General features: G+C 40.4%; 1 protein-coding gene across 5 annotated transcripts in view; it reads right to left on the bottom strand.

The window, feature by feature from the left end:
• The window catches only part of zanl (zonadhesin, like), a 65804-nt gene that overhangs the window by 14130 nt on the left and 24307 nt on the right, over positions 1–27367 (bottom strand). The window contains exons 38-76 of one of the 5 annotated variants that reach the window (XM_030430730.1): positions 26122–26246; positions 25111–25256; positions 24780–24923; positions 24199–24306; positions 23153–23322; positions 22639–22841; positions 21515–21659; positions 20953–21146; positions 20663–20804; positions 19983–20227; positions 19697–19845; positions 19319–19447; positions 18355–18493; positions 17784–17925; positions 17266–17462; positions 16709–16847; positions 16062–16178; positions 15329–15453; positions 14308–14453; positions 13966–14109; positions 13293–13400; positions 12245–12414; positions 11732–11934; positions 10660–10804; positions 10132–10325; positions 9842–9983; positions 9164–9408; positions 8878–9026; positions 8555–8683; positions 7484–7622; positions 6956–7097; positions 5581–5777; positions 5033–5171; positions 4484–4600; positions 4035–4159; positions 3070–3215; positions 2406–2549; positions 1751–1858; positions 110–279 (exon numbers count right to left, since the gene is read on the bottom strand). In XM_030430730.1, the coding sequence (XP_030286590.1) occupies positions 110–279; positions 1751–1858; positions 2406–2549; positions 3070–3215; positions 4035–4159; positions 4484–4600; positions 5033–5171; positions 5581–5777; positions 6956–7097; positions 7484–7622; positions 8555–8683; positions 8878–9026; positions 9164–9408; positions 9842–9983; positions 10132–10325; positions 10660–10804; positions 11732–11934; positions 12245–12414; positions 13293–13400; positions 13966–14109; positions 14308–14453; positions 15329–15453; positions 16062–16178; positions 16709–16847; positions 17266–17462; positions 17784–17925; positions 18355–18493; positions 19319–19447; positions 19697–19845; positions 19983–20227; positions 20663–20804; positions 20953–21146; positions 21515–21659; positions 22639–22841; positions 23153–23322; positions 24199–24306; positions 24780–24923; positions 25111–25256; positions 26122–26246 (5961 nt within the window). The remainder of the gene's footprint in view (positions 1–109; positions 280–1750; positions 1859–2405; positions 2550–3069; positions 3216–4034; positions 4160–4483; positions 4601–5032; positions 5172–5580; positions 5778–6955; positions 7098–7483; positions 7623–8554; positions 8684–8877; positions 9027–9163; positions 9409–9841; positions 9984–10131; positions 10326–10659; positions 10805–11731; positions 11935–12244; positions 12415–13292; positions 13401–13965; positions 14110–14307; positions 14454–15328; positions 15454–16061; positions 16179–16708; positions 16848–17265; positions 17463–17783; positions 17926–18354; positions 18494–19318; positions 19448–19696; positions 19846–19982; positions 20228–20662; positions 20805–20952; positions 21147–21514; positions 21660–22638; positions 22842–23152; positions 23323–24198; positions 24307–24779; positions 24924–25110; positions 25257–26121; positions 26247–27367) is intronic. The other 4 variants (XM_030430734.1, XM_030430733.1, XM_030430731.1 and 1 more) reach the window with 4 other exon arrangements.

Raw genomic sequence — 27367 nt, 5'->3', positions numbered from 1 at the left:
AAGGCGGCTCCTGTTAGCAGGATGTCCTGTACCCCAACCAGAAGCAGAGAAGACAATGATACTCTTTGGAAAAAAGACAGTTTGCCATGTGTAAATACTGAAGACTTACGGCAGAAGTCTGGAGTCCTCCACTGGTGGACTTTGGCTCCAGCACTCTGGCAAGCATCAGTGTAGGCCTGGAGCTGATCACACAGTACATGCTGCTGGCCATTGAACCGACACATGTCATATACGCAGCTCTGGAAGAACGGAGTGGGATCCACCACACTGATACACTCCCTGGAACAGAGAAAACACTCATTCAGATTGGAGAGGAGAAGGCAGATGGTCCAACCAATACACTGAAAAGATCAGTGAAGGAGTCACATGCAATTATGGTCCTCTGAGCGTCCATTTAATGTCTCAATGTCTCATGAAGGCATAAAATATCAATCACAAACGTGGCCTGCTCAATGTCCATCTTACAAAGGCAATTATCCTGTCAGTATTGCAACGCCTGCCTTGTTTGAATGTGTGCTCTGTGAATTGTCCTGCTGCAGTACCCTCACAGTCTAGCACCACCTTTTTTATTCATCCCACTACTAATTATCATTTAGAAAATCAATTCTGGATTTTTGTGAATAGATTCTGGTGTGGTGGAGGCATCGACGTTTTTACCCACCCCTATATTATTTCTTCTAGGAAGAAACCCAGATATTTGTAAGGTGAGACTAATTTAATTACAGAATCATTTAAATAACAATCTGATTGAAACATCACTATCGTGTTGTCAGTTTTTATTAAGAATCCAACTGGTCTCGGCAGGTGGCCACCCACCACTGAGTTTGGTTCTGAGGTGTCGGGTTGGTCTGGTATGGGCAGTTTTTTCTTGCCACGGCTGCTAAAGGGCTTGCTCATGAGGAAAATGTTGGGTCTCTGTCAATAAATTAAATAAAGACTGGTCGAGACCTGCTCCAACTAGAAAATGGAAGATTAAAAGCAGATTGCCGATCCTTAATTGCACTTGCTTAAGGCAGAACTTTACATAATGGTTTTGTCTGCATACAATATTTTTGTAAAAAAGGGTTGCATTGTGGACTGCTGAGGGATGCCATTTTGTACATTTAGAAGGCTACAAAATAGACAATCAATTTGGACCATCCAAGTTATTGTTCAGTGTGTTTCAAGCTATCATATTTTTATGAACAGATGGCAAAAGAAAAACCCAAAAGAGTATCCATTATTGTCACCGGGACACATTTTTGAGTAGCTATTAAAACATTTTTAATAATTAAGACTAAATGCCTTTTTCAAAATTGTTTATATTATCTAAACTGTCATGCCATGGTGCCATCGAGGGTTTCTCAACCTGGGCTTGGAGAGTACAAATTCATAACAGGAAGCGTGTGGGAGTAGAGTTTGGCCATTGAAAGTCCTGCTAGAGACGCTACTGAGTTGTGTCATTGGAAATGTAAAATCTGATGTTTTTGGTACTTCACTCACAAGATCAAAATTCTCTGCATTTTAGAACACAAATGTATGTATAAACAATATACAATATACAAACAATGTAACCCCTAGGGTATTTACAGCCCTATTTCATATTTCAGTCGTATTTCAGCAAGGAATTCATCTCTTAATATAACTGTTCAGATTAAGAATCTCTATCTCAGACAGGGTGTTTAACTCGGGACCCTCTAAACAAGATAACACCCTGTAGTCCATCAGTTATAGCAGGTCAATAAGTCTGAAAAAAAGGCTGTTTTCTCACCTGAAGGGTCCTGCAGGATCTTTGATTTTTCCACATTTTTCTGGTTTCACCACCTCAGCCTCAAGATTGGGGTCACAGTCTGGGTCAGGCTTGGTGCCTGGGGTACACCTGATTGGTTAAGACACAACAACAGGGTATCGACAGGGTCACACTCCATTTCACAAATCATCAGAATTTCAATTGAAGTTATCCTCAAGAATTATGTTGAGCGGAATTTAGACACTGAGCAGATATCTAATTGGAGACATATAAAGCATTACATTTGTTTTTCAATTCTGAGTTCAGCAATGAGGTGTTTTGAGCGCAGAATAATCTCTGACATTTGTTACCTCAGAATTATTTGTTCTTTGCACATTATGAATAATTTCACTGAATGATATAATCAGTAGTCTCAGGAAACATATTCCTTGTGTGAAAAATGTCCCATTGGAAATTCAGAATCGGGACACAAGTGTAAATCCATACATTGCATAGTTTATATACGTAATGTACGTGTTGTTGCCATTCCTAACCTCTAAGTAACTGAATGCATGTACAGATTAAAGAGTCCATCCATCGGCCTTAGCTAAATTACATGCTGGAATTTCCAGGAAAGTTTGAAGAAAATCTGCAAATTCTCAGATTACGGCACAAAGATGAATACATGTGAACTCACGAGTCATCCTCATCCTCTTCTGTCTGCCAGCTGTTGCAGAAGTCATTGACATTTCCTACCAGGGTACCATCTGGTTTGGTGAAGTCATTGTTGGGAGTCCCATCGTAGTCACCACAGAGACCACACATCTGGTCGTAGTAGGAGCTGAAGGGACAAAGACAAAGAGAATGAAGATGAAGACTTAAAAAATTAAAGGATAGGCCCATTAATGTAATTCAGGACACAAACTGACTGAACAGGGTTATCGATGTACAATGAAAAAAGTATTGTGGGGACAATCAGAAAGCCATGACAAGGTCAAAAGATACATTTAAAAAAGCAGGTCTGAATGACCTTGGAACAATAGTTTGTACAGGCGTCTAGCTGATTTCCTGAGAAGTTTCCACATTAATATACCTATTGTATCAACCCATACATCAGACTAGACAACGGCCTTAATCAGCTCAAGTCCAGATTCTTATGTCTTCATTACACTGGAAAAATGCTATTATTGTTTAGAGTTATATTTTCTATACACACACAAACACACACAAAGTCTTGTATTTATTATTTGGTAACACATTTCTGCATAAAAAAAGACAATTCACATGTGAATGCACTGTCACATGTAAGTAACTGATCATTTCATGTAGGCTGGAGCCATATTTCCAACCTCTATACTGACCTGGGAACTGAGATCTGGGCGTAATGGTTTCCATCCCAGCGCACCCGGAGACCGAAGGTCGTCTGCAGCGTGATGTACTGACCGGCAAGACTGAGGGATATGAGAGGAGAGGGGGAGTGAGGGAGGGCCACCCGCAATCCATTCACCTGCCAGAGGGAAGGACAAAAAAGAGAACATAAAGATGATGTGAGACAGGAGTAACTGGTATGACAAATAATATATAGTGTGCTTTGTGTTTATAGCACATCTGGAACATAAAATGAAGGCTGAATTCCATTATGGAGTGTGGTTCAACCCAATGGTCTCTAGTTGTTACATAGTTACAGTTGTCGATCAGTTTTCCAGGTTGATGCATCAGAGATCAGAAGATCAATGAATAAACCCAGTGCACAAGGATTTATATCTCCTGCTGTCTAGCTTTGGGGGATTACAATGCATTGACACTGAGAAACCCTGCCTAATCTGTGTGCAGAGCAAACAAGTATGGGAAATGCTGAGGAGGACCAATGTGGAGAGATTTCAGGATTATGGCATTAAAAGAGATAAAAGTCAAGGAATGAGGATTAGATAAAAGACGAGGATGACTAGAACAAAATACAGGCTTTAAGTAATATCACTGAACTAGAAGATTAAGATTGATAGAAATATACAGCCACTGATAGATAAAGATACTGTGTGTGTGTGTGTGTGTGTGTGTGTCTGTATGTGTTTGTTTTTATGTGCTTGTGTGGACCAACCCTTGACGTCCCACCTCTCTCGTGACAACATTTTGCCTTGTCCTCACAAAGAAAGTGCTAGGATGATATTTGTGTATCTGTGTGTGTGTGTATATGCGTGTGTGTGGCAGATGTACAGTATATTCACATGTTTTGCCCAGTCATCCTCCTGTGACAGTGAAAGCTTCTAAAAGTTATCGACAGGCACAGGATACATTGTATGTTGATGACAATGTTGCCCATACTGACCAGTGTCTTCCTGGCCTTCATAAGGGTCACAGTGATTCCATTCACAGTGACGTAGAGTTTTCTCAGGTAGGACACTCCAGTCACTCCTCTCTCCTCATTCTTTGCCTCCACTGAGAACCAAGGACCTGTACAGAGAGCAGAAGACCAAACGTTATCAATGATATTGTGTAATTATATTAAAAATATAATGCCAACAAATATCTGATCAATAAAGCTATTCAAGTGTAAAACATAGGAATAAAATAGACAAAATAGTGCATTAGTGCATATTTCCCACTGGAGTGGAGTGAAAATTGTACAAGAAATATCTGTCTATCGATTAAAGAGGCAAAAAAAGAAAAAAAAGGAAAGACAGAGACACGTTCCTTTATCCAAGTTGGTGAAGATGAACTAGTTCTGTTAAGGTGAAAGGGACTAAAGGACGCGTATCTAAATGTCTGAACCTGTACCTGTGTTGTTCCTGCAGGTTCTGGCCAGTGTGTAGGTACATGTTCCCATGAAGGTGTAGAACTTCTTGTCAAACGTGTTGTAGTGAGGATCTCCAGACACCACACAGTCCTGAGAGCCTAAGAAAGAGAGACAAGCAGCCTGAAAAACCCTAGAACATCAGACTACAACAGAACCAAACTCACAGTCTAAGGATTTGGTAACAATGGCCACTGCTTTCTTAAACCGTAACCTCTCAACAAAGCAATGACTTAAAAAGAGTGCTTTTGGCTTTAGCTGGCATTCAGCTGACAGAACTTAGTGTTACTTTCATGAATTCAGTTCTGTGCAGAGGGCAAAGCCTTATTTACTTACTTAAAGTAATCACCATGTGCCATCATTTATTTGCAGGTCATTTTGAATGTATTAATAAGATGGTTTTCTATATCTCAAAACATCTGCTAAACTGTAGCTTTGGGATTATATTGTTCCAAGACCTGACTGTGAGTACCAAATAATTAATATTGAGTTCAGTTACCGCATGGCTAGTAAGACATAGGTCGTAAACTTACCGGTGGGATAACATCCCAACTCTCCATCCTGGACTTTACACTCCTGCATTGGAGGGCACTCAGAGGCCACACAGGTAACGAATGGAGCATCACATCTACATTTCAGGTTACAGTCCTCTGCATAGAACTCCTCTCCAGGCTGGCACACACACACACACACACATTTGAAGTATATTAGCAGGAAGTAGATTACATTAAAAAAAAATCATGACTGATGAATATAAATTGTATTGACATGAGTGAAGACATAGGGTCACTGGAAAAAATGGGTCTCAAAACAGCTGACAGTTCAATATCTTAACATGGTGAGCACAGCTGCTGGTTTTGTAAGTTGTAGGATTTTCCACCTTTTGAATTTTACATTTTAAGAGGAAATCATGCAAACAGAAAAATGCGCTGAGGTAATGTACAAAGACAGGACAAACACATACAAACACAGACACAACAAACCCAAAAGGTCTGTGCTCTTTGTGAGGACTACACAAAATGTCCTCATTATGGTTAAAACTAAAAATGGTCCCACAGAAACAGCCCACGCCCCATATTACCTCATAATACTGTCCATTGGTGTGTTTGCAGCCGCACGAACTCTTCTTGACGCATTGGCCAGCACTTAGGACGTAGCCTGGGTCACACACACAGGCCTCTGAGCAGGGCCCACTGCAGGAGGAAGGTTTTCCAGAACATGTCTCCTGACAGGCATCTGCACAGGGCTCATAGTGGCTGTTTGGGGGACAGCTCGGAGCTAGAGGGTGGATGGGAGGCTGAAGTCAGTGATAATATAGGCAAAGTGATATACAGTGTTCTAATACCTGGGCCTGTACTTTTCAAGAGTCTTAAAGCCTCCCTTAGTAAATCTAGGATGGAGGACACTATAACCTGGGAATCTCTCATGAAGCTTTCTACGCTGAATTTAAGTGGGAAAAGAATGACTACAAGAGAGGACATTGCTGTTTTAAAGCAAAACTCTCGCCAAAAAGCAACCGAGGCTTTATTTGGGATTGAATATGAGTCAAACCTTCGCGTAAAAGCATAATTGTGACGAAAGAGGCACTTTTAAGATTTACCGTAGTTTCGGTTTTGGGCACGTTAATTTTGAACGGGAGAGCTAGGGGCACGACATGCTAGTATCAAAATTGCTATTTTTAGAACACTGAGAGGGCTCGACACAACATGAAACTTTGCCCGTAGCATCACTAGGGTCTCTACTCATGAACAAGAGCATTGAGAACATTGTTTGTGTACACAGAGTTTATGAAAAAGAAAGTTTTTGAACTACTCACGTTAGCTGCTGCAGCTCCTGCGCGTCGGCATCAAGGCAGACAAAAAGTGTTGATCCCTGAGTGCGACCTGACAGGCACGTTTGAGGAGCGGTTCACCATTACTCTCCTGCCTGTCAGGTCGCACTCAGGGATCGACACTTTTTGTCTGCCTTGACGGCGACGCGCAGGAGCTGCAGCAGCCAACGTGAGTAGAAGAACCACAAAGACAGAAAAAGTACTTGTCATTGTAAACACTTGACATAAATTGGCTGAAAGCTCCATCACCAAATGTTTTAGTTCTGCTTTGTGGAACAGCTAAAAGAGACAAGTCAGAGTATCTGTGGGGCCCTCCTGGCTCATAAACTAAAACATCTATGAGCTGTAGAATGGTGCATTGGGTTCTCCTTTGCTACCTGCCCAGTGCCAGTAACATTCTTGTTAGCAGTGAAGTTATTGTAATCAAGAGTTCCGAAAACATTTGTCCTCATGAAATATCCTGATGACTCCAAACAATCGGGTACGTACCTTACTTCTGACTTTTTACTCCAAATTTGTGCCACAGAATTTTTGGCTAATTTGACAAAGCTCATTAATACTGGCCGAGATCCCTACATTCCTCCATCCACTTATCATTTCGCTATCTCATTCACCCAACACTCACGGCAGAAGGTTTCATTCCTCCAGGGTCCAATGTTGACCCCACGGTCCTGGCATTCATTGACGTAGGCCTCGATGGCTTCACAGAGAATAGGCTTGGCTCCATCCAACTCACAGAGATCAAAGAGACAATCCTTGAAGTGATTCTGAAGACACATTCACACACATAAGCACACACAGAAAAATTTAGTCAAGAGAAAAAACCTACAAAGGTGCATTAGTCATATTTTGAAGCTCCTGTTTTTAAAGTTCAGAGAGCTATAGTTTCAGGAAACGTAAAATGGTTGAAAATACTGTAACACCAGCAGTTACTTGTGGTGCACCATTAGGGTTCGGTGTGTGTCAATTATTAATAAGCACAGTCTATCGAAACTTTTGTGGCAGGAAATCTACAAATCTATATATTTTTCAGAGTTGGCAGATAAGCAGTTCCACAAAACCAACTTTGGCTCATACTCAGTTGTGACTTTCTACAAGGATGGAAGAAAGAAAATGGAAATTGTCACTTGCTTTAGTACATGTACCGACTTACATTGGGGTTGATCCTGGGGTGGCACGCAGCAAAGGGACCGTTTTTGTCCAGCAGGATGCCGCAGTATCCAGAGCTCTCATACTGTTGCTGCTCTTCTTCATCACATTCAGGGATGGTGGTGTTAGGCTTCTTATTACACCTGTCAACACAAACAGTCATTTAAAGAAGCTGTGTGTGTTAGTAAGCTTTTGTCAATGGATAGTCTGTCTTGCAGACAGAGAGGTTACCTGTACTGTACTACTGTACTACCTACGTACCTGCTTGCCTGCATACATTCTTAGTACACACCCATGCACTCATTGCACATAATGGGAGTCTTCCACAAGGCTACATTGATGTAATGCTTAAGCTACAGTAATGAAATGATTGCACAAAAATGACAGAATAGGCCAAAATATCCCCAATACAAAAAAAATTGCAAGACAGCGGTGAGTACTTACAATAGCTGTTTGCTGTTTAGCTTCATTAAAAATAAGTGATAAATTAGGTGCTTTCTTACATGTGAGTGAGACCATAGCTAATTACAGTTAGCAATAACAACAATGTGCTCCGCTAACAGTACGAGAGTAAAAACGGTGAGCCCAATAAAAGGGGCGCCTTGGCAACAACTCACTCCTTCAGCGGCAAATTTTTGTACGAAGCACACAGCCCCTGAGACAAAGAACAGAGCCATGGCGATGTCTCAAGAAGCTACAACAGATTGTGGAAAATAGCGAACTAGCAGCACACACATCTCCCAGCTGGCCAGCAAGAGCTACAGGGCACAATAAGAGCAAGTTCCTGTTTTTTGGAGGAGTGACACTAGAGATTGACAGCAGGGAGGTGGTGGGACTTTATCGGTCGGTTTTTGGAGCTTGCTCTTGCTGGTCTCTATAATGTTACCAACCCCAACTTCAATTTCAAGCTCAGCTCAGTATTGCAAACTGATTTTTGTTACTGACACTCACATTGGGTGAACTGAACCTTTACACATACTTGGATGTATGGAGATATAGAAATTGTGAGTTGTTAGTACTAAAGGCTTAAAGTGTGTGTGAGTGGAAGTCCTAAATATTAATGTTTGCTACTCACTCTGGGTCCGTGTTCCAGCTGTGTCCAAATTCGTTGGCATTGTTGGTCAATGACCCATCTGGTTTGCGGAAATCGTCTTTAGTGTTCCCATCGTAATCTCCACATAGTCCACACAGCTTGTCTTGATAGCTGCAGATTGCAGGAAAAAACAACTCAGTAAGAGCTACATCTCCTAACTTGTGTGAGTTTGTCACTAGTTTTTATATTAGCCATGTAGTGTTTTCACTTCCATCATTTCAAAACGTCCATTAAAAATATGATGCATTGTGTAGTTGGGGTAAGAACACATATTAAGAGTCAGCATCTATTCAGTCTTCACTTACTCTTTGATCACTTTGATGTCCATGAAGTGGTTTCCATCATAGCGAACAGTTACACCAAAGTCCATGGACACAGTGTAGTGCTTTCCTGACTTGAACACAGAGACTCCAGGGGCTGGAGTCACTGGCAGGTTAACATTGGTCCCATTCACCTGTATGGGGAAAGCAGAATAACATAATGACTGACTACAGAGGAAAACGTTAGTTACACACTTGGAGTTACAATGGCATTAGTAACCTAAAAGGTGCATGTTAAACATCTTTGGTAGTTCCTTCCCTCGTGTCTTACCTGCACAGTGCCACCTTTGAGGATGGAGATCTTCACCATTTTTACATGTACATGTACGGCCTTCACGTAGGAGATGGTGGGCCTGTTAAAGCGATTTTCATTGTCCGCATGGACCTCAAAGTACGGCAGAGTTGTGTCATTGCATGGTGCAGACATCAAATAACTGCAGCTACCCATGAAGTTGTACTTGCGTTTGTCAAAGGTGGTGTAGTGGGGATCACCGGATGCTATGCATGTGGATGTGCCTGAAGGAATGAGAAAAAAGATTCTGTATGTTAGTATTTTGTGATGAATATTTGAAGTTAAACAGTTAAATATAAGCCCTAAATTACCCTATTTCAACAAAAAATACAAAAATGGTGCATGCCACACCAAAGGGCCTTATAAATGTACTTTCTTTTTAATAAGAGACATAGAATATGAAAAGGCAGAGGCCAAACGATTCATTTGTGACTCTGTATTGTGACTACACTCTTAAAGATCTGCCCCTAAAAGTTTACCCCTCTCTGTAAACTCTATCTCTATCCATCTTGGAACTAGTACTATACTAGTAATTGGGTTTTTGTGTACGACTAAAATGTTTACAAGGAATGCTGCGCAAATGTGTGCACCGTAATTGAACGATCACGAACATCAGTTCCTGTACCAATTCCTTGACAATTTACAAGACATTATTACCTTTAGGATAGCAGCCAGAAACACCATTAACTTCGCGACACTCCTCAGTAGGCTCGCAGGAGTTATCAACACATTCCAAAGTGTAGTTCCCTTGACAGCGACACAGCTTTGAGCAGCCATCTCCAAATACAATCTCACCAGGCTGTAAAGTAATGTAACCAAGGATCAATGCTTGGAGGGTCATGTCATTATAACTACACATTACAATCTTGTCATTTACTGTCTTGCCATTGTATCTTTGTGCTGAGCAGTAGTTTATGCAAATGTAAATATCAACTAGGACATCTGACCTCATAGTAATTATTGTTGTGATCCAAACAGCCGCATTGCTCCAGCGGCACACAGTGGCGTCCCTTGAAGACAAACCCTGGTTTGCAGAAGCAGCCACTGATACAGGAGCCAGAACAGTTGGTGGAGGGTTCCATGCAGGTGGGGATACAAGCTGGACCACAGTCTATATACTCTGCATTAGGAGGACATAGGTCTGTACAGCAGAAAGAAAAGGAATAACAATAATTATTATTATTGTTATTGTTGTTGTTGTTAATCATGATGATAGCAATGATAATAATAATAATCATAATCATAATAATGATGATGATAAAAAGAAGAAGAAGAATAAAGAAAGAAGGAAAGAAAGAAGGAAGATACCTACCTGTATGTAAGTTCTGAACAACCATATAAAGGGACATTCCCCATATGAGCACAATATAAGCTTAGATAATGAGGGCCATTAAACTGATTTTTGTTTACACCCCTCAAAGACTGGACATGTGTGTGTGTGTGTGTGTGCGTGTGTGTATGTATGTTCAAAATACCTAGTTCATGACATCCATATTCTCCATCGTGTAGCTGGCAGCTTTCAGTTACTGGTTTACAGCTGCTGTTGTGACACTGGATCACACCTCCACCTTGACACACACACTTCTGCTCACAACCCTCCAAGAACCAGTCATCACCCACCTGACAATAACACACACAAACACACATACACAAACACAAAATGCAAATTATGAACTGTACAGGTAGACACAATACAATCAGTGAAATGTAAATGCATCAAGCTTATACAAAAATGTCATTTTTCAGGTACAGTCCATTTGTCTATTCAGGATGTATATAGACTGACTTTAAACTGATGGTAAGCTCTGACAATTATGACATTTCAATGGTTAAAACCAATAGTTATGGACAAAAGCTTCTTTTTTCTATTTATTGGGACATGGCTTAAGACTAGAGACGACTGCCCCCAAATCCAGTTTTGTCCTTCTATCTACCAGACCCTTCATCTACTGAGGCTTCCAGGTTGTGGTGGTGGTATTGTATTGAATTTCAATACATGTAGATCAGATATCTCACTACCAACCTTTTAAACATTACTAATTCTTTCAATTTCGACCAACATGTATCAGGCTCAACACACAAATATAAAGTATAGTATACTCATATATATATATATATATATATATATATATATATATACATATATATATATATAGGATTGTTTACTCCAATATCACAACAGGACAGTGATGTGAAGTAGAAAGGCACTGGATATAGGTTCATCAGGTATTGAGGTTGAGATTATGTCATTTCAAGTAAGATGTACAAGTACTTTTATTATTAAAATAATAATAATTATTGTCATTATCATGATCATTATTATTATTGTTAGTAGTAGTAGTAGTAGTAGAAGTATGTTAAATTTTTTGCTTGTGATGCTGCTCTTGGTGTGATCATGTTATCAGGTTATCTATCTAGAACTCTAAATGAGGCTTAATTTTGTGTCCTGACTTAAACCTCATGGTACAGCGAGCATGAGATAAGTCATTTCTTTCTTCAGGATAAATGGAATATGATTAAAGTCACTTGGAGGTTGTTCCCACTCACAGTGTGATAGGATCCACTTGTGTCCACACAGCCACAGTCTTTCAGTGCCACACACTTGTCATTGCTGAGGATGAAGCCTGGGTCGCACTCACAACCCTCCACACATGTGTCCTCACAGCCTGGTGGTCCGACCACACCCAGACACGTCTCTGGACACGAACTCACACATAGAGAGTAGGAGCTGTTGGGAGGACAGGTCAGGGCTGTGTGGAGAAACAGAGAAGGGGGGGTTTAAGTGTAAGATAAAGGGATTTGGAAAGGGCAATATACAGGAGGGTAGGATACACACAGGGAGTGATTGAAGGATGAGCAGTGAGAGACAAGGATGAAAAGTTAAGTTACACTGGTTAAGGTGTTTGCTATATGAGGAGAAAGGGATATTTATTATTCTTTACATTTCTTCAGACTAAAGAAGATGGCTCCTGTTAGCAGGATGTCCTGTGCCCCAGCCAGAAGCAGAGAATACAATGATCCTCTTCGGAAAAAGACGGTATGTCATGTTGAAGTACTCACGGCAGAAGTCTGGAGTCCTCCACTGGTGGACTTTGGCTCCAGCACTCTGGCAAGCGTCAGTGTAAGCCTGGAGCTGATCACACAGTACATGCTGCTGGCCATTGAACCGACACATGTCATATACGCAGCTCTGGAAGAACGGAGTGGGATCCACCACATTGATACACTCCCTAGAACAGAGAAAACACTCATTCAGATTGGTGAGGAGAAGCTCAGAGTCCAGTTCTGCGTGAGGTATTGGCAGTTTGGGCTTGCTCATGAAGAAAATGTTGGGTATTTGTCAATAAATTAAATAAAGACTCTGCTCCAACTACAAAATGGAAAATTAATAGCAGATTGCTGATCCTTACTTGCAATTGCTTATGGCAGAACTTTACAGAATGGTTTTGTCTGCATACATTTTTTTGTTAAATATGTCATATTGTGGACCGCTGAGTGACACCATTTTGTATATTTAGAAAGCTAGAAAATAGACAATTTGGACCATCCATGCTAATGTGCATTTGAAGCTATCATATTTTTATGAACAGATGGCAAAAAACTAATCAAAGGAGTAGCCATTGATGTCACAGGGCCAAGTCCTTGAGAAACTAAGAAACCTTATAATAATTAAGACCAAATGCTTTTTTCAAATGTTTTAATATTATCAAAATTGTTAATGGGGCACTACACAGACAATATCCCAGATCGTGGTGTAACCAAGGGTTTCTCAACCTGGGCTTGTAGAGTACAAATTCATAACAGGAAGCATGTGGTACAAACCATGGGAGTGGAGTTTGGCCATTTATCAGTTTGGCCATTAAAAGTCCAGCTAGAGAAGCTACTGAGTTGTGTCATAGGAAATGCAGGATCTGATATTTTTGATACTTTACCCATTCAACTAAAAGTGTCTCAGTTCTAGAACACAAATGTATGTATAAACAATATACAATATACAAACAACATACCCCCCAGGGTATTTACAGCCCTATTTCATATTTCAGTCATGTTTCAGCAAGGAATTCATTTCGTAATATAACTAATTCTGAAAAAGGGGTTGTTTTCTCACCTGAAGGGTCCTGCAGGGTCTTTGATTTTTCCACATTTTTCTGGTTTCACCACCTCAGCCTCAAGATTGGGGTCACAGTCTGGGTCAGGCTTGGTGCCTGGGGTACACCTGATCGGTTAAGACACAACAACAGAGTAACAACAGGGTCACACTCAATTCCACAAATCGACAGAATTTCATTTTCATTTATCCTCAAGAATTATGTCGAGAGGCATTTAGATACTGAGCAGATATCTTATTGGAGAAATGTATAGCGTTACATTTGTGTCTCAATTCTAAGCGCAGCAATGAGGTATTTTGAGCGCAGAATAATCTCTGACATTTGTTACCTCAGAATTATTTGTTCTTTGCACATTACAAATGATTTTGCTAAATGATATAATTAATTGTCTCAGGAAACATATTCCTTGTGTGACAAATGTCCCATTGGGAACTCAGAATCAGGACATAATTGTAAATCCATACAGTTTATATACGGATATATAGTTTATATAATGTACATGTTGTTGCCATTCCCAACCTCTAACTAACTGAATGCATGTACAGATGATACATTCCATCCATGAGCCTTATCACATTTAACTAAATTACATGCTTGAATTTCCAGGAATTTTTGAAGAAAATTCGCAAGATTCTCTGACTACGGCACAACGATGAATACATGTGTACTCACGAGTCATCCTCATCCTCTTCTGTCTGCCAGCTGTTGCAGAAGTCATTGACATTTCCTACCAGAGTACCATCTGGTTTGGTGAAGTCATTGTTGGGAGTCCCATCGTAGTCACCACAGAGACCACACATCTGGTCATAGTAGGAGCTGAAGGGACAAAGTCAAAGAGAATGAAGATGAAGACTTAAAAATATAAGGATAGGCCAATTAACTTAATTCAGGAACAAACTGACGGGAAAGGGTTATTGATGCAAGATGAAAATAAGTATTGTTGGCATGATCAATAAAGCCATGACAAGGTCAAAAAATACATTAAAAAGCAGGATTTCCAACCTCTATACTGACCTGGGAACTGAGATCTGGGCGTAATGGTTTCCATCCCAGCGCACCCGGAGACCGAAGGTTGTCTGCAGCGTGATGTACTGGCCGGCAAGACTGAGGGATATGAGAGGAGAGGGGGAGTGAGGGAGGGCCACCCGCAATCCATTCACCTGCCAGAGACAAAAAAGAGAACATAAAGATGTTGTGAGACAGGAGCTACAGGTATGACAAATTACATATAGTGTGCTTTGTGTTCGTAGCACATCAGAGACACTAAATGAAGGCTGAATTGCATTACAAGTGTGGTCCAACTTCAACATGTTGAAGGGTGTTGAGGCCAGTGTAATCCCATAACAAGATGGTCTCTAGTTGTTACATAGTTATAGTTCTCCATCAGTTTTTCATTTTGATGCATCAGAGATCAGAAGATCGATGTATAAACCCAGCGCACAAGGATTTAGATCTCCTGCTGTCTAGCTTTGGGGGGTGACAGTGCATTGACACAAGGAGAAGCTGCCTAATCTGTGTGCAGAACAAACACGTATGGGAAATGCTGAGGAGGACAAATGTGGAGAGATTTCAGGGATTATGGCATTAAAAGAGATAAAACTCAAGGAATGAGGATTAGATAAAAGAAAAGGGTGACCAGAAGAAGAAACAGGCTTTCAGTTGTAATTTCACTAAACTAGAAGATTAAGATTGATAGAGACATACAGCTACTGATAGATACAGATACTGTGTGTCTGTGTGTGTACATGTGTGAATGTATGCATGCGTGTGTTTATTTTTCTGTGCTTGTGTGGACCAACTCTACAAGTCCCACCTTTCTTCTGAGGACATTTTGCCTGGTCCTCACAAAGTAAATGCTAGAATGATCTGTGTGTGTGTGTATGTGTGTGTGTGTGTGTGTGCGCGCGCGTGTGGCAGATGTACAGTTTATGCACACGTTTTACCCAGTCATCTTCCTGTGACAGTGACAGCTTGTGAATGTTATCTACAGGCACAGAATACATTGTATGTTGAGGTCAATGTTGCCCATACTGACCAGTGTCTTCCTGGCCTTCATAAGGGTCACAGTGATTCCATTCACAGTGACGTAGAGTTTTCTCAGGTAGGACACTCCAGTCACTCCTCTCTCCTCATTCTTTGCCTCCACTGAGAACCAAGGACCTGTACAGGGAGCACAAGACCAAATGTAACCAAAGATATAATTATATTAAAAGATATAATTATATTCACACGCAGGTGGTCGGTAATCCAGTTTCCAACTTCTGACACAGTCAATGCATTTAAATTCTGCAGTGACATCAGTTGTCATGTAACCACATGAGAAGATTTTGTTTGGCACAGAAATACGGGTTTCTAGCATGTAACTGCAGTGCCACTGTGACCTCCAGGGGATCAGATTTGACCAGATCACTTGAATATATGTGTCATCTAAAGGTGTTATGGCATAAGCACAAGAGTTATGGCATGTTTATAATGTTGCAACCATGTTAGGTTGTGATATTAACTCTTTCATGGATGACTCATTAAATCACATAGTCGTATTGTTTTTCTTTTGTCTTTTGTCACTCTTAAACAAGTAGAAAATCACAGCAATACAATTTTGCTCCAATATAAGCTATTTTGAGTAATGTCAATGCATCAGTCGCATAAAAAGTGATTTAGGATTAACTATTCAAACCTTTTATTCTTAAACAACCAGACCAATAAAACATTTTTTTTTTTACCTATATATTAACAATACCCGTGTAAAATAAATTCCAAACATGTACCTGTGTTGTTCTTGCAAGTCCTGGCCAGTGTGTAGGTACATGTGCCCATGAAGGTGTAGAACTTCTTGTCAAACGTGTTGTAGTGAGGATCTCCAGACACCACACAGTCCTGAGAGCCTGAGAAAGAGAGACAAGCACTCTGAACAACCCTAGAACATCAGACTACAACAGAGCTGAACTCACAGTCCACAGGTTTGGTAACAATGGCTACTCCTTTCTTAAACCGTAACCTCTCAACAAAGCATGGATTGGTTCAGAGTTCAGTTCTCTTCTGATTTTGGCTTTAGCTGGCATTTCATAGTTCTGGTCAGACCACATCGCTCTACTGCATCAGCATCTGCTTAGAGCAAACAAATCCTGCTCAGCGAAGTCGCGACACTTGTCCGTTTTGGCACCTCAGCGGTGGAACAAACTACCGACCAATGTCAGGACAGCGGAATCACGCACCATCTCCACAAAAGACTCATTTGTTCAGACTTCGCCTCAACCTCAAACAGCATGACTCCCTGGTTTGGATCTACATCGCAAAACATCTGCTTAACTACAGCAATGAGATCATATTCTGCCACACTCTTCCTGTAAGTATCAAATAATTCAAATTGAGTTCAGTTGACGTATGGCTAGTATTACAAAGGTTGTTAACTTACTGGTGGGATAACATCCCAGCTCTCCATCCTGGACTTTACACTCCTGCATTGGAGGGCACTCAGAGGCCACACAGGTAACGAATGGAGCATCACATCTACATTTCAGGTTACAGTCCTCTGCATAGAACTCCTCTCCAGGCTGGCACACACACACACACACACACACACACACACATACACACACACGCACAGACAAACACACAGATTTGAAGTATGTTAGTAGGAGGTAGCTTAAATTTGAAAAAAATCATGACTGATGAATACAAATTGTTTTGACATGAGTGAAGATATAGGGTCACTGGAGAAAATGGGTTTCAACACAACTGACAGTTCAATATCCTAACATGGTGAGCACACCTGCTGGTTTTGTAAGTAGGTTTTTCCAGTTTTCCAATTTAACATTTTAAGAGGACACCATGCAAACAGAGAAACGTGCTGAGGAATGTACAAGGACAGGACACACACACATACAAACACAGACACAACTGAACACAAAATGTCCTCACTATGTTAAAAAATTCAAATGGTCCCACAGAAACAGCCCACACCCACATTACCTCATAATACTGGCCATTGGTGTGTTTGCAGCCGCATGAACTCTTCTTGATGCATTGGCCAGCACTTAGGACGTAGCCTGGGTCACACACACAGGCCTCTGAGCAGGGCCCACTGCAGGAGGAAGGTTTTCCAGAACATGTCTCCTGACAGGCATCTGCACAGGGCTCATAGTGGCTGTTTGGCGGACAGCTCAGAGCTAGAGGGTGGATGGGAGGCTGAAGTCAGTGATAATATAGGCAAAGTGGTATACAGTATTCTAAGACCTGGGCCTGTATTTATCAAGTGTCTTAAAGTCCCTCTTAGTAAATCTAGGATGGAGGACACTATTACCTAAGGGTATGTTATGAAGCTTCCTACATTTGGCTATTGACTCCAAATTTGTGTCACAAAATGTTTGGCTAATTTGACAAAGGTGATTAATACTGGCCCAGATTGAATAAGAAACCTTAACTTTAATACCGTCCCTACATTTCTCCACCCACTTATCATTTCTCTATCTAGATCACCCAACACTCACGGCAGAAGGTGTCGTTCCTCCAGGGTCCAATGTTGACCCCACGGTCCTGGCATTCATTGACGTAGGCTTCGATGGCTTCACAGAGAATAGGCTTGGCTCCATCCAGCTCACAGAGATCAAAGACACAGTCCTTGAAGTGATTCTGAAGACACATACACACACACACGCACACAGAAAAATGTTGTCAAAGAGAATAAAACCTACAAATGTGCATTAGTCATATCTACATTGTGTACAAAAACGTGAACCATGCACAAAATACTAAAAAAAACCTCGAAGCTCATGTATTTTGAGTTCAGAGAACTATAGTTTCTGGAAACGTGAAATGGTTGAAAAAACTTTAAGTCCAGCAGTTACTTGTGGTGCACCATTGGGGTTCAGTGTGTGTCAATTAATAATAAGCACAGTCTATAGAGACTTTTGTTGCAGGGAATCTACATATCTATATATTTTTCAGAGTTGGCAGATATACAGTTCTACAAAACCAACTTTGGCTCAGTTCTGACATTTTACAAGCATAGAAGAAAGAAAATGGAAATTGTCACTTGCTTTAGTACGTGTACCGACTTACATTGGGGTTGATCCTGGGGTGGCACGCAGCAAAGGGACCGTTTTTGTCCAGCAGGATGCCGCAGTATCCAGAGCTCTCATACTGTTGCTGCTCTTCTTCATCACATTCAGGGATGGTGGTGTTAGGCTTCTTATTACACCTGTCAACACAGACAGTCATTTAAAGAAGCTGCGTGTGTTAGTAAGCTTTTGTCACTGGATAGCCTGTCAGCCACAAGGCTATATTGAAGTATTTCTAGAGCTACAGTAATGAAGTTCTGGCACAAGAATGACAGAAAAAGTGCAGCTAAATTGTCCCCAATACTAACATACTAGCAAGACAGTGGTGAGTACTAACAATAGCTGTTTGTTGTTTAGGTAAATTAGGTGTCTTCTTACATGTGAGTGAGACATCAGGTAGCTAAATATGGTTATCGATAACAACAATGTGCTGTGCTAACAGTGCGATAGTACAGACACTGAGCCCAATAAAAGGCCTGCTTTGGCAGCAACTCTCTCCTTCAGTGGCTAATGTATGTACAAAACACACTATTGTTGCTAGTGTTTTATGTCTCAAGAAGCTACAAGAGATTTTGGAACATAGCAAACTAGCAGCTAGCACGTCTCCCAGCCGGCCAGCAAGAGCTACAGGGCAGTCAGTGTAATAAGACAGAGCACATTCATGTATTTCGGAGGAGTGACACTAGAGGTTGTCTGGAGGGAGGTGGTGGGATTTTATCGGTTACTTTTAAAATGTAGCTTGTTCTTGCTGGTTTCTACGATGTTACCAACCCCAGCTTTAATCTAAAACATATTCATGCTCAGCTCAGTTTCGTGAATTGATTTTTGTTCCTGATGATCATATTGGGCAAACTGAACCTTTACATTTATTTTGATGTATGGAGATATAGACATTGTGAGCCATTAGTGTGACTAAATGACTAGTACATGTGTGGGTGTCCTATATATTAATGTATGCTACTCACTCTGGGTCCGTGTTCCAGCTGTGTCCAAAGTCATTGGCCTTGTTGGTCAATGACCCATCTGGTTTGCGGAAATCATCTTTAGTATCTCCATCGTAATCTCCACATAGTCCACACAGCTTGTCTTGGTAGCTGCAGGTTGCAGAAAAAAAATCTGTTGGTTAGACATGGACGTGGAAAGAGGAGCAACAACTCGGTAAGAACTACATCTCCTAACATTTGTGAGTTTGCCATTTATTGTCATACCAGCCAAGTAGTGTTTTCAGTGATTATCAGAGTTTGTTATTGGCATCATTTCAAAATGTCCATTAAAAATAGGATGCAGTGTGTGCTTTGGGTAAGAACACATAATGATTTAGCATCTGTTGAGTCTTCACTTACTCTTTGATCACTTTGATGTCCATGAAGTGGTTTCCATCATAGCGAACAGTTACACCAAAGTCCATGGACACAGTGTAGTGCTTTCCTGACTTGAACACAGAGACTCCAGGGGCTGGAGTCACTGGCAGGTTAACATTGGTCCCATTCACCTGTATGGGGAAAGAAGAACAACATAATGACTGACTACAGAGGAAAAAGTTAGGTACACATTTAGAGCTACAATGGCATTAGTAACCTAAAAGGTGCATGTTAAACATCTTTGGTAGTTCCTTCCCTCGTGTCTTACCTGCACAGTGCCACCTTTGAGGATGGAGATCTTCACCATTTTTACATGTACATGTACAGCCTTCACGTAGGAGATGGTGGGCCTGTTAAAGCGATTTTCATTGTCCGCATGGACCTCAAAGTACGGCAGAGTTGTGTCATTGCATGGTGCAGACATCAAATAACTGCAGCTACCCATGAAGTTGTACTTGCGTTTGTCAAAGGTGGTGTAGTGGGGATCACCGGATGCTATGCATGTGGATGTGCCTGAAGGAATGAGAAAAAAGATTCTGTATGTTAGTATTTTGTGATGAATATTTTAAGTTAAACAGTTAAATATAAGCCCTAAATTACCCTATTTCAACAAAAAATACAAAAATGGTGCATGCCACACCAAAGGGCCTTATAAATGTACTTTCTTTTTAATAAGAGACGTAGAATATGAAAAGGCAGAGGCCAAACGATTCATTTGTGACTGATTGTATTGTGACTACACTCTTAAAGATCTGCCCCTAAAAGTTTACCCCTCTCTGTAAACTCTATCTCTATCCATCTCGGAACTAGTACTATACTAGTAATTGGATTTTTGTGTACGACTAAAATGTTTACAAGGAATGCTGCGCAAATGTGTGCACCGTAATTGAACGATCACGAACATCAGTTCCTGTACCAATTCCTTGACAATTTACAAGACATTATTACCTTTAGGATAGCAGCCGGAAACACCATTCACTTCGCGACACTCCTCAGTAGGCTCGCAGGAGTTATCAACACATTCCAAAGTGTAGTTCCCTTGACAGCGACACAGCTTTGAGCAGCCATCTCCAAATACAATCTCACCAGGCTGTAAAGTAATGTAACCAAGGATCAATGCTTGGAGGGTCATGTCATTATAACTAAACATTACAATCTTGTCGTTTACTGTCTTGCCATTGTATCTTTGTGCTGAGCAGTAGTTTATGCAAATGTAAATATCAACTAGGACATCTGACCTCATAGTAATTATTGTTGTGATCCAAACAGCCGCATTGCTCCAGCGGCACACAGTGGCGTCCCTTGAAGACAAACCCTGGTTTGCAGAAGCAGCCACTGATACAGGAGCCAGAACAGTTGGTGGAGGGTTCCATGCAGGTGGGGATACAAGCTGGACCACAGTCTATATACTCTGCATTAGGAGGACATAGGTCTGTACAGCAGAAAGAAAAGGAATAACAATAATAATTATTATTGTTATTGTTGTTGTTGTTGTTAATCATGATGATAGCAATGATAATAATAATAATCATAATCATAATAATGATGATGATAAAAAGAAGAAGAAGAATAAAGAAAGAAAGAAAGAAAGAAAGAAAGATAGAAAGAAAGATACCTACCTGTATGTAAGTTCTGAACAACCATATAAAGGGACATTCCCCATATGAGCACAATATAAGCTTAGATAATGAGGGCCATTAAACTGATTTTTGACACAACACCCCTCAAAGACTGGACATGTGTGTGTGTGTGTGTGTGTGTGTGTGTGTGTGTGTGTGTATGTATGTATGTTCAAAATACCTAGTTCATGACATCCATATTCTCCATCGTGTAGCTGGCAGCTTTCAGTTACTGGTTTACAGCTGCTGTTGTGACACTGGATCACACCTCCACCTTGACACACACACTTCTGCTCACAACCCTCCAAGTACCAGTCATCACCCACCTGACAATAACACACACAAACACACACGAATACACAAACACAAAATGCAAATTATGAACTGTACAGGTAGACACAATGCAATCAATGAAATGTAAATGCATCAAGCTTATACAAAAATGTCATTTTTCAGGTACAGTCCATTTGTCTATTCAGGATGTATATAGACTGACTTTAAACTGATGGTAAGCTCTGACAATTATGACATTTCAAAGGTTAAAACCAATAGTTATGGACAAAAGCTTCTTTTTTCTATTTATTGGGACATGGCTTAAGACTAGAGACGACTGCCCCCCAATTCAGTTTTGTCCTTCTATCTACCAGACCCTTCATCTACTGAGGCTTCCAGGTTGTGGTGGTGGTATTGCATTGAATTTCAATACATGTAGATCAGATATCTCACTACCAACCTTTTAAACATTACTAATTCTTTCAATTTTGACCAACATGTATCAGGTTCAACACACAAACATAAAGTATAGTATACTAATATGTATATATATATATATATATATATATATATATATTTTATATATATATATATTTTATTTATTTATATATATATATATATATATATTTTATATATATATAGGATTGTTTACTCCAATATCACAACAGGACAGTGATGTGAAGTAGAAAGGCACTGGATATAGGTTCATCAGGTATTGAGGTTGAGATTATGTCATTTCAAGTAAGATGTACAAGTACTTTTGTTATTAAAATAATAATTATGATTGTCATTATTACTATCATTATCATTATTATTATCATTATCATTATTGTTAGCAGTAGTAGTAGTAGTAGTAGAAGTACGTTAAATTTTTTGCTTGTGATGCTGCTCTTGGTGTGATCATGTTAGGTTATCTATCCAGAACTCTAAATGAGGTTTAATTTTGTGTCCTGACCTCATGGAGATAAGTCATTTCTTTCTTCAGGATAAATGGAATATGATTAAAGTCACTTGGAGGTTGTTCCCACTCACAGGGTGATAGGATCCACTTGTGTCCACACAGCCACAGTCTTTCAGTGCCACACACTTGTCATTGCTGAGGATGAAGCCTGGGTCGCACCCACAACCCTCCACACATGTGTCCTCACAGCCTGGTGGTCCGACCACACCCAGACACGTCTCTGGACACGAACTCACACATAGAGAGTAGGAGCTGTTGGGAGGACAGGTCAGGGCTGTGTGGAGAAACAGAGGAGGGGGGGTTTAAGTGTAAGATAAAGGGATTTGGGAGGGGCAATATACAAGAGGGTAGGATACACACAGGGAGTGATTGAAGGATGAGCAGTGAGAGACAAGGATGAAAAGTTAAGTTACACTGGTTAAGGTGTTTGCTATATGAGGAGAAAGGGATATTTATTATTCTTTACATTTCTTCAGACTAAAGAAGATGGCTCCTGTTAGCAGGATGTCCTGTGCCCCAGCCAGAAGCAGAGAATACAATGATCCTCTTCGGAAAAAAGACGGTATGTCATGTTGAAGTACTCACGGCAGAAGTCTGGAGTCCTCCACTGGTGGACTTTGGCTCCAGCACTCTGACAAGCATCAGTGTAGGCCTGGAGCTGATCACACAGTACATGCTGCTGGCCATTGAACCGACACATGTCATATACGCAGCTCTGGAAGAATGGAGTGGGATCCACCACATTGATACACTCCCTAGAACAGAGAAAACACTCATTCAGATTGGTGAGGAGAAGTTCAGAGTCCAGTTCTGCGTGAGGTATTGGCAGTTTGGGCTTGCTCATGAAGAAAATGTTGGGTATTTGTCAATAAATTAACTACAAATTAAACTACAAAATGGAAAATTAATAGCAGATTGCTGATCCTTACTTGCACTTGCTTATGGCAGAACTTTACAGAATGGTTTTGTCTGCATACATTTTTTTGTTAAATATGTCATATTGTGGACCGCTGAGTGACACCATTTTGTATATTTAGAAAGCTAGAAAATAGACAATTTGGACCATCCATGCTAATGTGTGTCTCAAGCTATCATATTTTTATGAACAGATGGCAAAAAAACTAATCAAAGGAGTAGCCATTGATGTCACAGGGCCAAGTCCTTGAGAAACTAATAAGAAACCTAATAATAATTAAGACCAAATGCTTTTTTCAAATGTTTTCATATTATCTAAATTGTTAATGGGGCACTGCACAGACAACATCCCAGATCGTGGTGTAACTAAGGATTTCTCAACCTGGGCTTGTAGAGTACAAATTCATAACAGGAAGCATGTGGTACAAACCATGGGAGTGGAGTTTGGCCATTTATCAGTTTGGCCATTAAAAGTCCAGCTAGAGAAGCTACTGAGTTGTGTCATAGGAAATGCAGGATCTGATATTTTTGATACTTTACGCATACAACTAAAAGTGTCTCAGTTCTAGAACACAAATGTATGTATAAACAATATACAATATACAAACAACATACCCCCTAGGGTATTTACAGCCTTATTTCATATTTCAGTCATATTTCAGCAAGGAATTCATGTCTTGATATAACTAATTCTGAAAAAGGGGTTGTTTTCTCACCTGAAGGGTCCTGCAGGGTCTTTGATTTTTCCACATTTTTCTGGTTTCACCACCTCAGCCTCAAGATTGGGGTCACAGTCTGGGTCAGGCTTGGTGCCTGGGGTACACCTGATCGGTTAAGACACAACAACAGAGTAACAACAGGGTCACACTCAATTCCACAAATCGACAGAATTTCATTTTCATTTATCCTCAAGAATTATGTCGAGAGGCATTTAGATACTGAGCAGATATCTTATTGGAGACATGTATAGCGTTACATTTGTGTCTCAATTCTAAGCGCAGCAATGAGGTATTTTGAGCGCAGAATAATCTCTGACATTTGTTACCTCAGAATTATTTGTTCTTTACACATTACAAATGATTTTGCTAAATGATATAATTAATTGTCTCAGGAAACATATTCCTTGTGTGACAAATGTCCCATTGGGAACTCAGAATCAGGACATAATTGTAAATCCATACAGTTTATATACGGATATATAGTTTATATGATGTACATGTTCTTGCCATTCCCAACCTCTAACTAACTGAATGCATGTACATGACTACGGCACAAAAATGAATACATGTGAACTCACGAGTCATCCTCATCCTCTTCTGTCTGCCAGCTGTTGCAGAAGTCATTGACATTTCCTACCAGAGTACCATCTGGTTTGGTGAAGTCATTGTTGGGAGTCCCATCGTAGTCACCACAGAGACCACACATCTGGTCATAGTAGGAGCTGAAGGGACAAAGACAAAGAGAATGAAGATGAAGACTTAAAAATATAAGGATAGGCCCATTAATTTAATTCAGGAACGAACTGACAGAAAAGGGTTATTGATGCAAGATGAAAATAAGTATTGTTGGCATGATCAATAAAGCCATGACAAGGTCAAAAAAGCAGGATTTCCAACCTCTATACTGACCTGGGAACTGATATCTGGGCGTAATGGTTTCCATCCCAGCGCACCCGGAGACCGAAGGTTGTCTGCAGCGTGATGTACTGACCGGCAAGACTGAGGGATATGAGAGGAGAGGGGGAGTGAGGGAGGGCCACCCGCAATCCATTCACCTGCCAGAGACAAAAAAGAGAACATAAAGATGTTGTAAGACGGGAGCTACAGGTATGACAAATTACATATAGTGTGCTTTGTGTTCATAGCACATCAGAGACACTAAATGAAGGCTGAATTGCATTACAAGTGTGGTCCAACTTCAACATGTTGAAGGGTGTTGAGGCCAGTGTAATCCCATAACAAGATGGTCTCTAGTTGTTACATAGTTATAGTTCTCCATCAGTTTTTCATTTTGATGCATCAGAGATCAGAAGATCGATGTATAAACCCAGCGCACAAGGATTTAGATCTCCTGCTGTCTAGCTTTGGGGGGTGACAGTGCATTGACACAAGGAGAAGCTGCCTAATCTGTGTGCAGAACAAACACGTATGGGAAATACTGAGGAGGACAAATGTGGAGAGATTTCAGGGATTATGGCATTAAAAGAGATAAAATTCAAGGAATGAGGATTAGATAAAAGAAAAGGGTGACCAAAAGAAGAAACAGGCTTTCAGTTGCAATTTCACTAAACGAAAAGATTAAGATTGATAGAGACATACAGCTACTGATAGATACAGATACTGTGTGTCTGTGTGTGTACATGTGTGAATGTATGCATGTGTGTTTGTTTTTCTGTGCTTGTGTGGACCAACTCTACAAGTCCCACCTTTCTTCTGAGGACATTTTGTCTGGTCCTCACAAAGTAAATGCTAGAATGATCTGTGTGTGTGTGTATGTGTGTGTGTGTGCGCGCGTGTGGCAGATGTACAGTTTATGCACACGATTTGCCCAGTCATCTTCCTGTGACAGTGACAGCTTGTGAATGTTATCTACAGGCACAGAATACATTGTATGTTGAGGTCAATGTTGCCCATACTGACCAGTGTCTTCCTGGCCTTCATAAGGGTCACAGTGATTCCATTCACAGTGACGTAGAGTTTTCTCAGGTAGGACACTCCAGTCACTCCTCTCTCCTCATTCTTTGCCTCCACTGAGAACCAAGGACCTGTACAGGGAGCACAAGACCAAATGTAACCAAAGATATAATTATATTAAAAGATATAATTATATTCACACGCAGGTGGTCGGTAATCCAGTTTCCAACTTCTGACACAGTCAATGCATTTAAATTCTGCAGTAACATCAGTTGTCATGTAACCACATGAGAAAATTTTGTTTGGCACAGAAATACGGGTTTCTAGCATGTAACTGCAGTGCCACTGTGACCTCCAGGGGATCAGATTTGACCAGATCACTTGAATATATGTGTCATCTAAAGGTGTTATGGCATAAGCACAAGAGTTATGGCATGTTTATAATGTTGCAACCATGTTAGGTTGTGATATTAACTCTTTCATGGATGACTCATTAAATCACAAAGTCGTATTGTTTTTCTTTTGTCTTTTGTCACTCTTAAACAAGTAGAAAATCACAGCAATACAATTTTGCTCCAATATAAGCTATTTTGAGTAATGTCAATGCATCAGTCGCATAAAGAGTGATTTAGGATTAACTGTTCAAACCTTTTATTCTTAAACAACCAGACCGATAAAACATTTTTTTTTTTACCTTTAACCTCCTGACTACCAGTAGTTCAAATTTGTCCTCTGTGGAGGACATTTCTAAACCTGAATATCTTCCACCCACTTTATACTACTAAATTAACTCCTTTTGCTATCTACAGAGGACATTTAGGGCTTTTCAATGATACCAAATGTGAAGGGGTGGGGCTTTGGTACCTTTCTCTTCCTCATTTAGGAAAATGGCAAGCACATTTTATGGGAAGAGGAAAAGTAAACTTTTTATTGAGCAAATTTTTGGCTTGAAATGTTGTTGGCATATTTTATATAAGTCTCTTAACAACACATTAAAACATTGTCTGAATTTTTTAACTGTATTTTAGCATAGTATTTAAGTGTTTAAAAATGTCCTCTGTAGTGGACATTTGTAGTTATTTCCTCCACTTTGTTATGTTTTTTCAAATGAAAAGAAAGGGAGTCATTCTCAGAAGCACCTTGGTTGCCATCAAGGTTCAGTTTCACATGTATGGCATTCCATTGTCCACTGTAGTGGACTGTTACTAGAGGGTCGTGACATGGACATATGATATCGCAAAAATAAAAGCTT

The sequence above is a fragment of the Sparus aurata genome, chromosome 10 (genome assembly GCF_900880675.1).
Source record: "Sparus aurata chromosome 10, fSpaAur1.1, whole genome shotgun sequence".
Classification (NCBI taxonomy): Eukaryota; Metazoa; Chordata; class Actinopteri; order Spariformes; family Sparidae; genus Sparus; species Sparus aurata.
The sequence above is the reverse complement of the archived record's forward strand: the minus strand, read 5'-3'. Positions and strand labels throughout refer to the sequence as shown.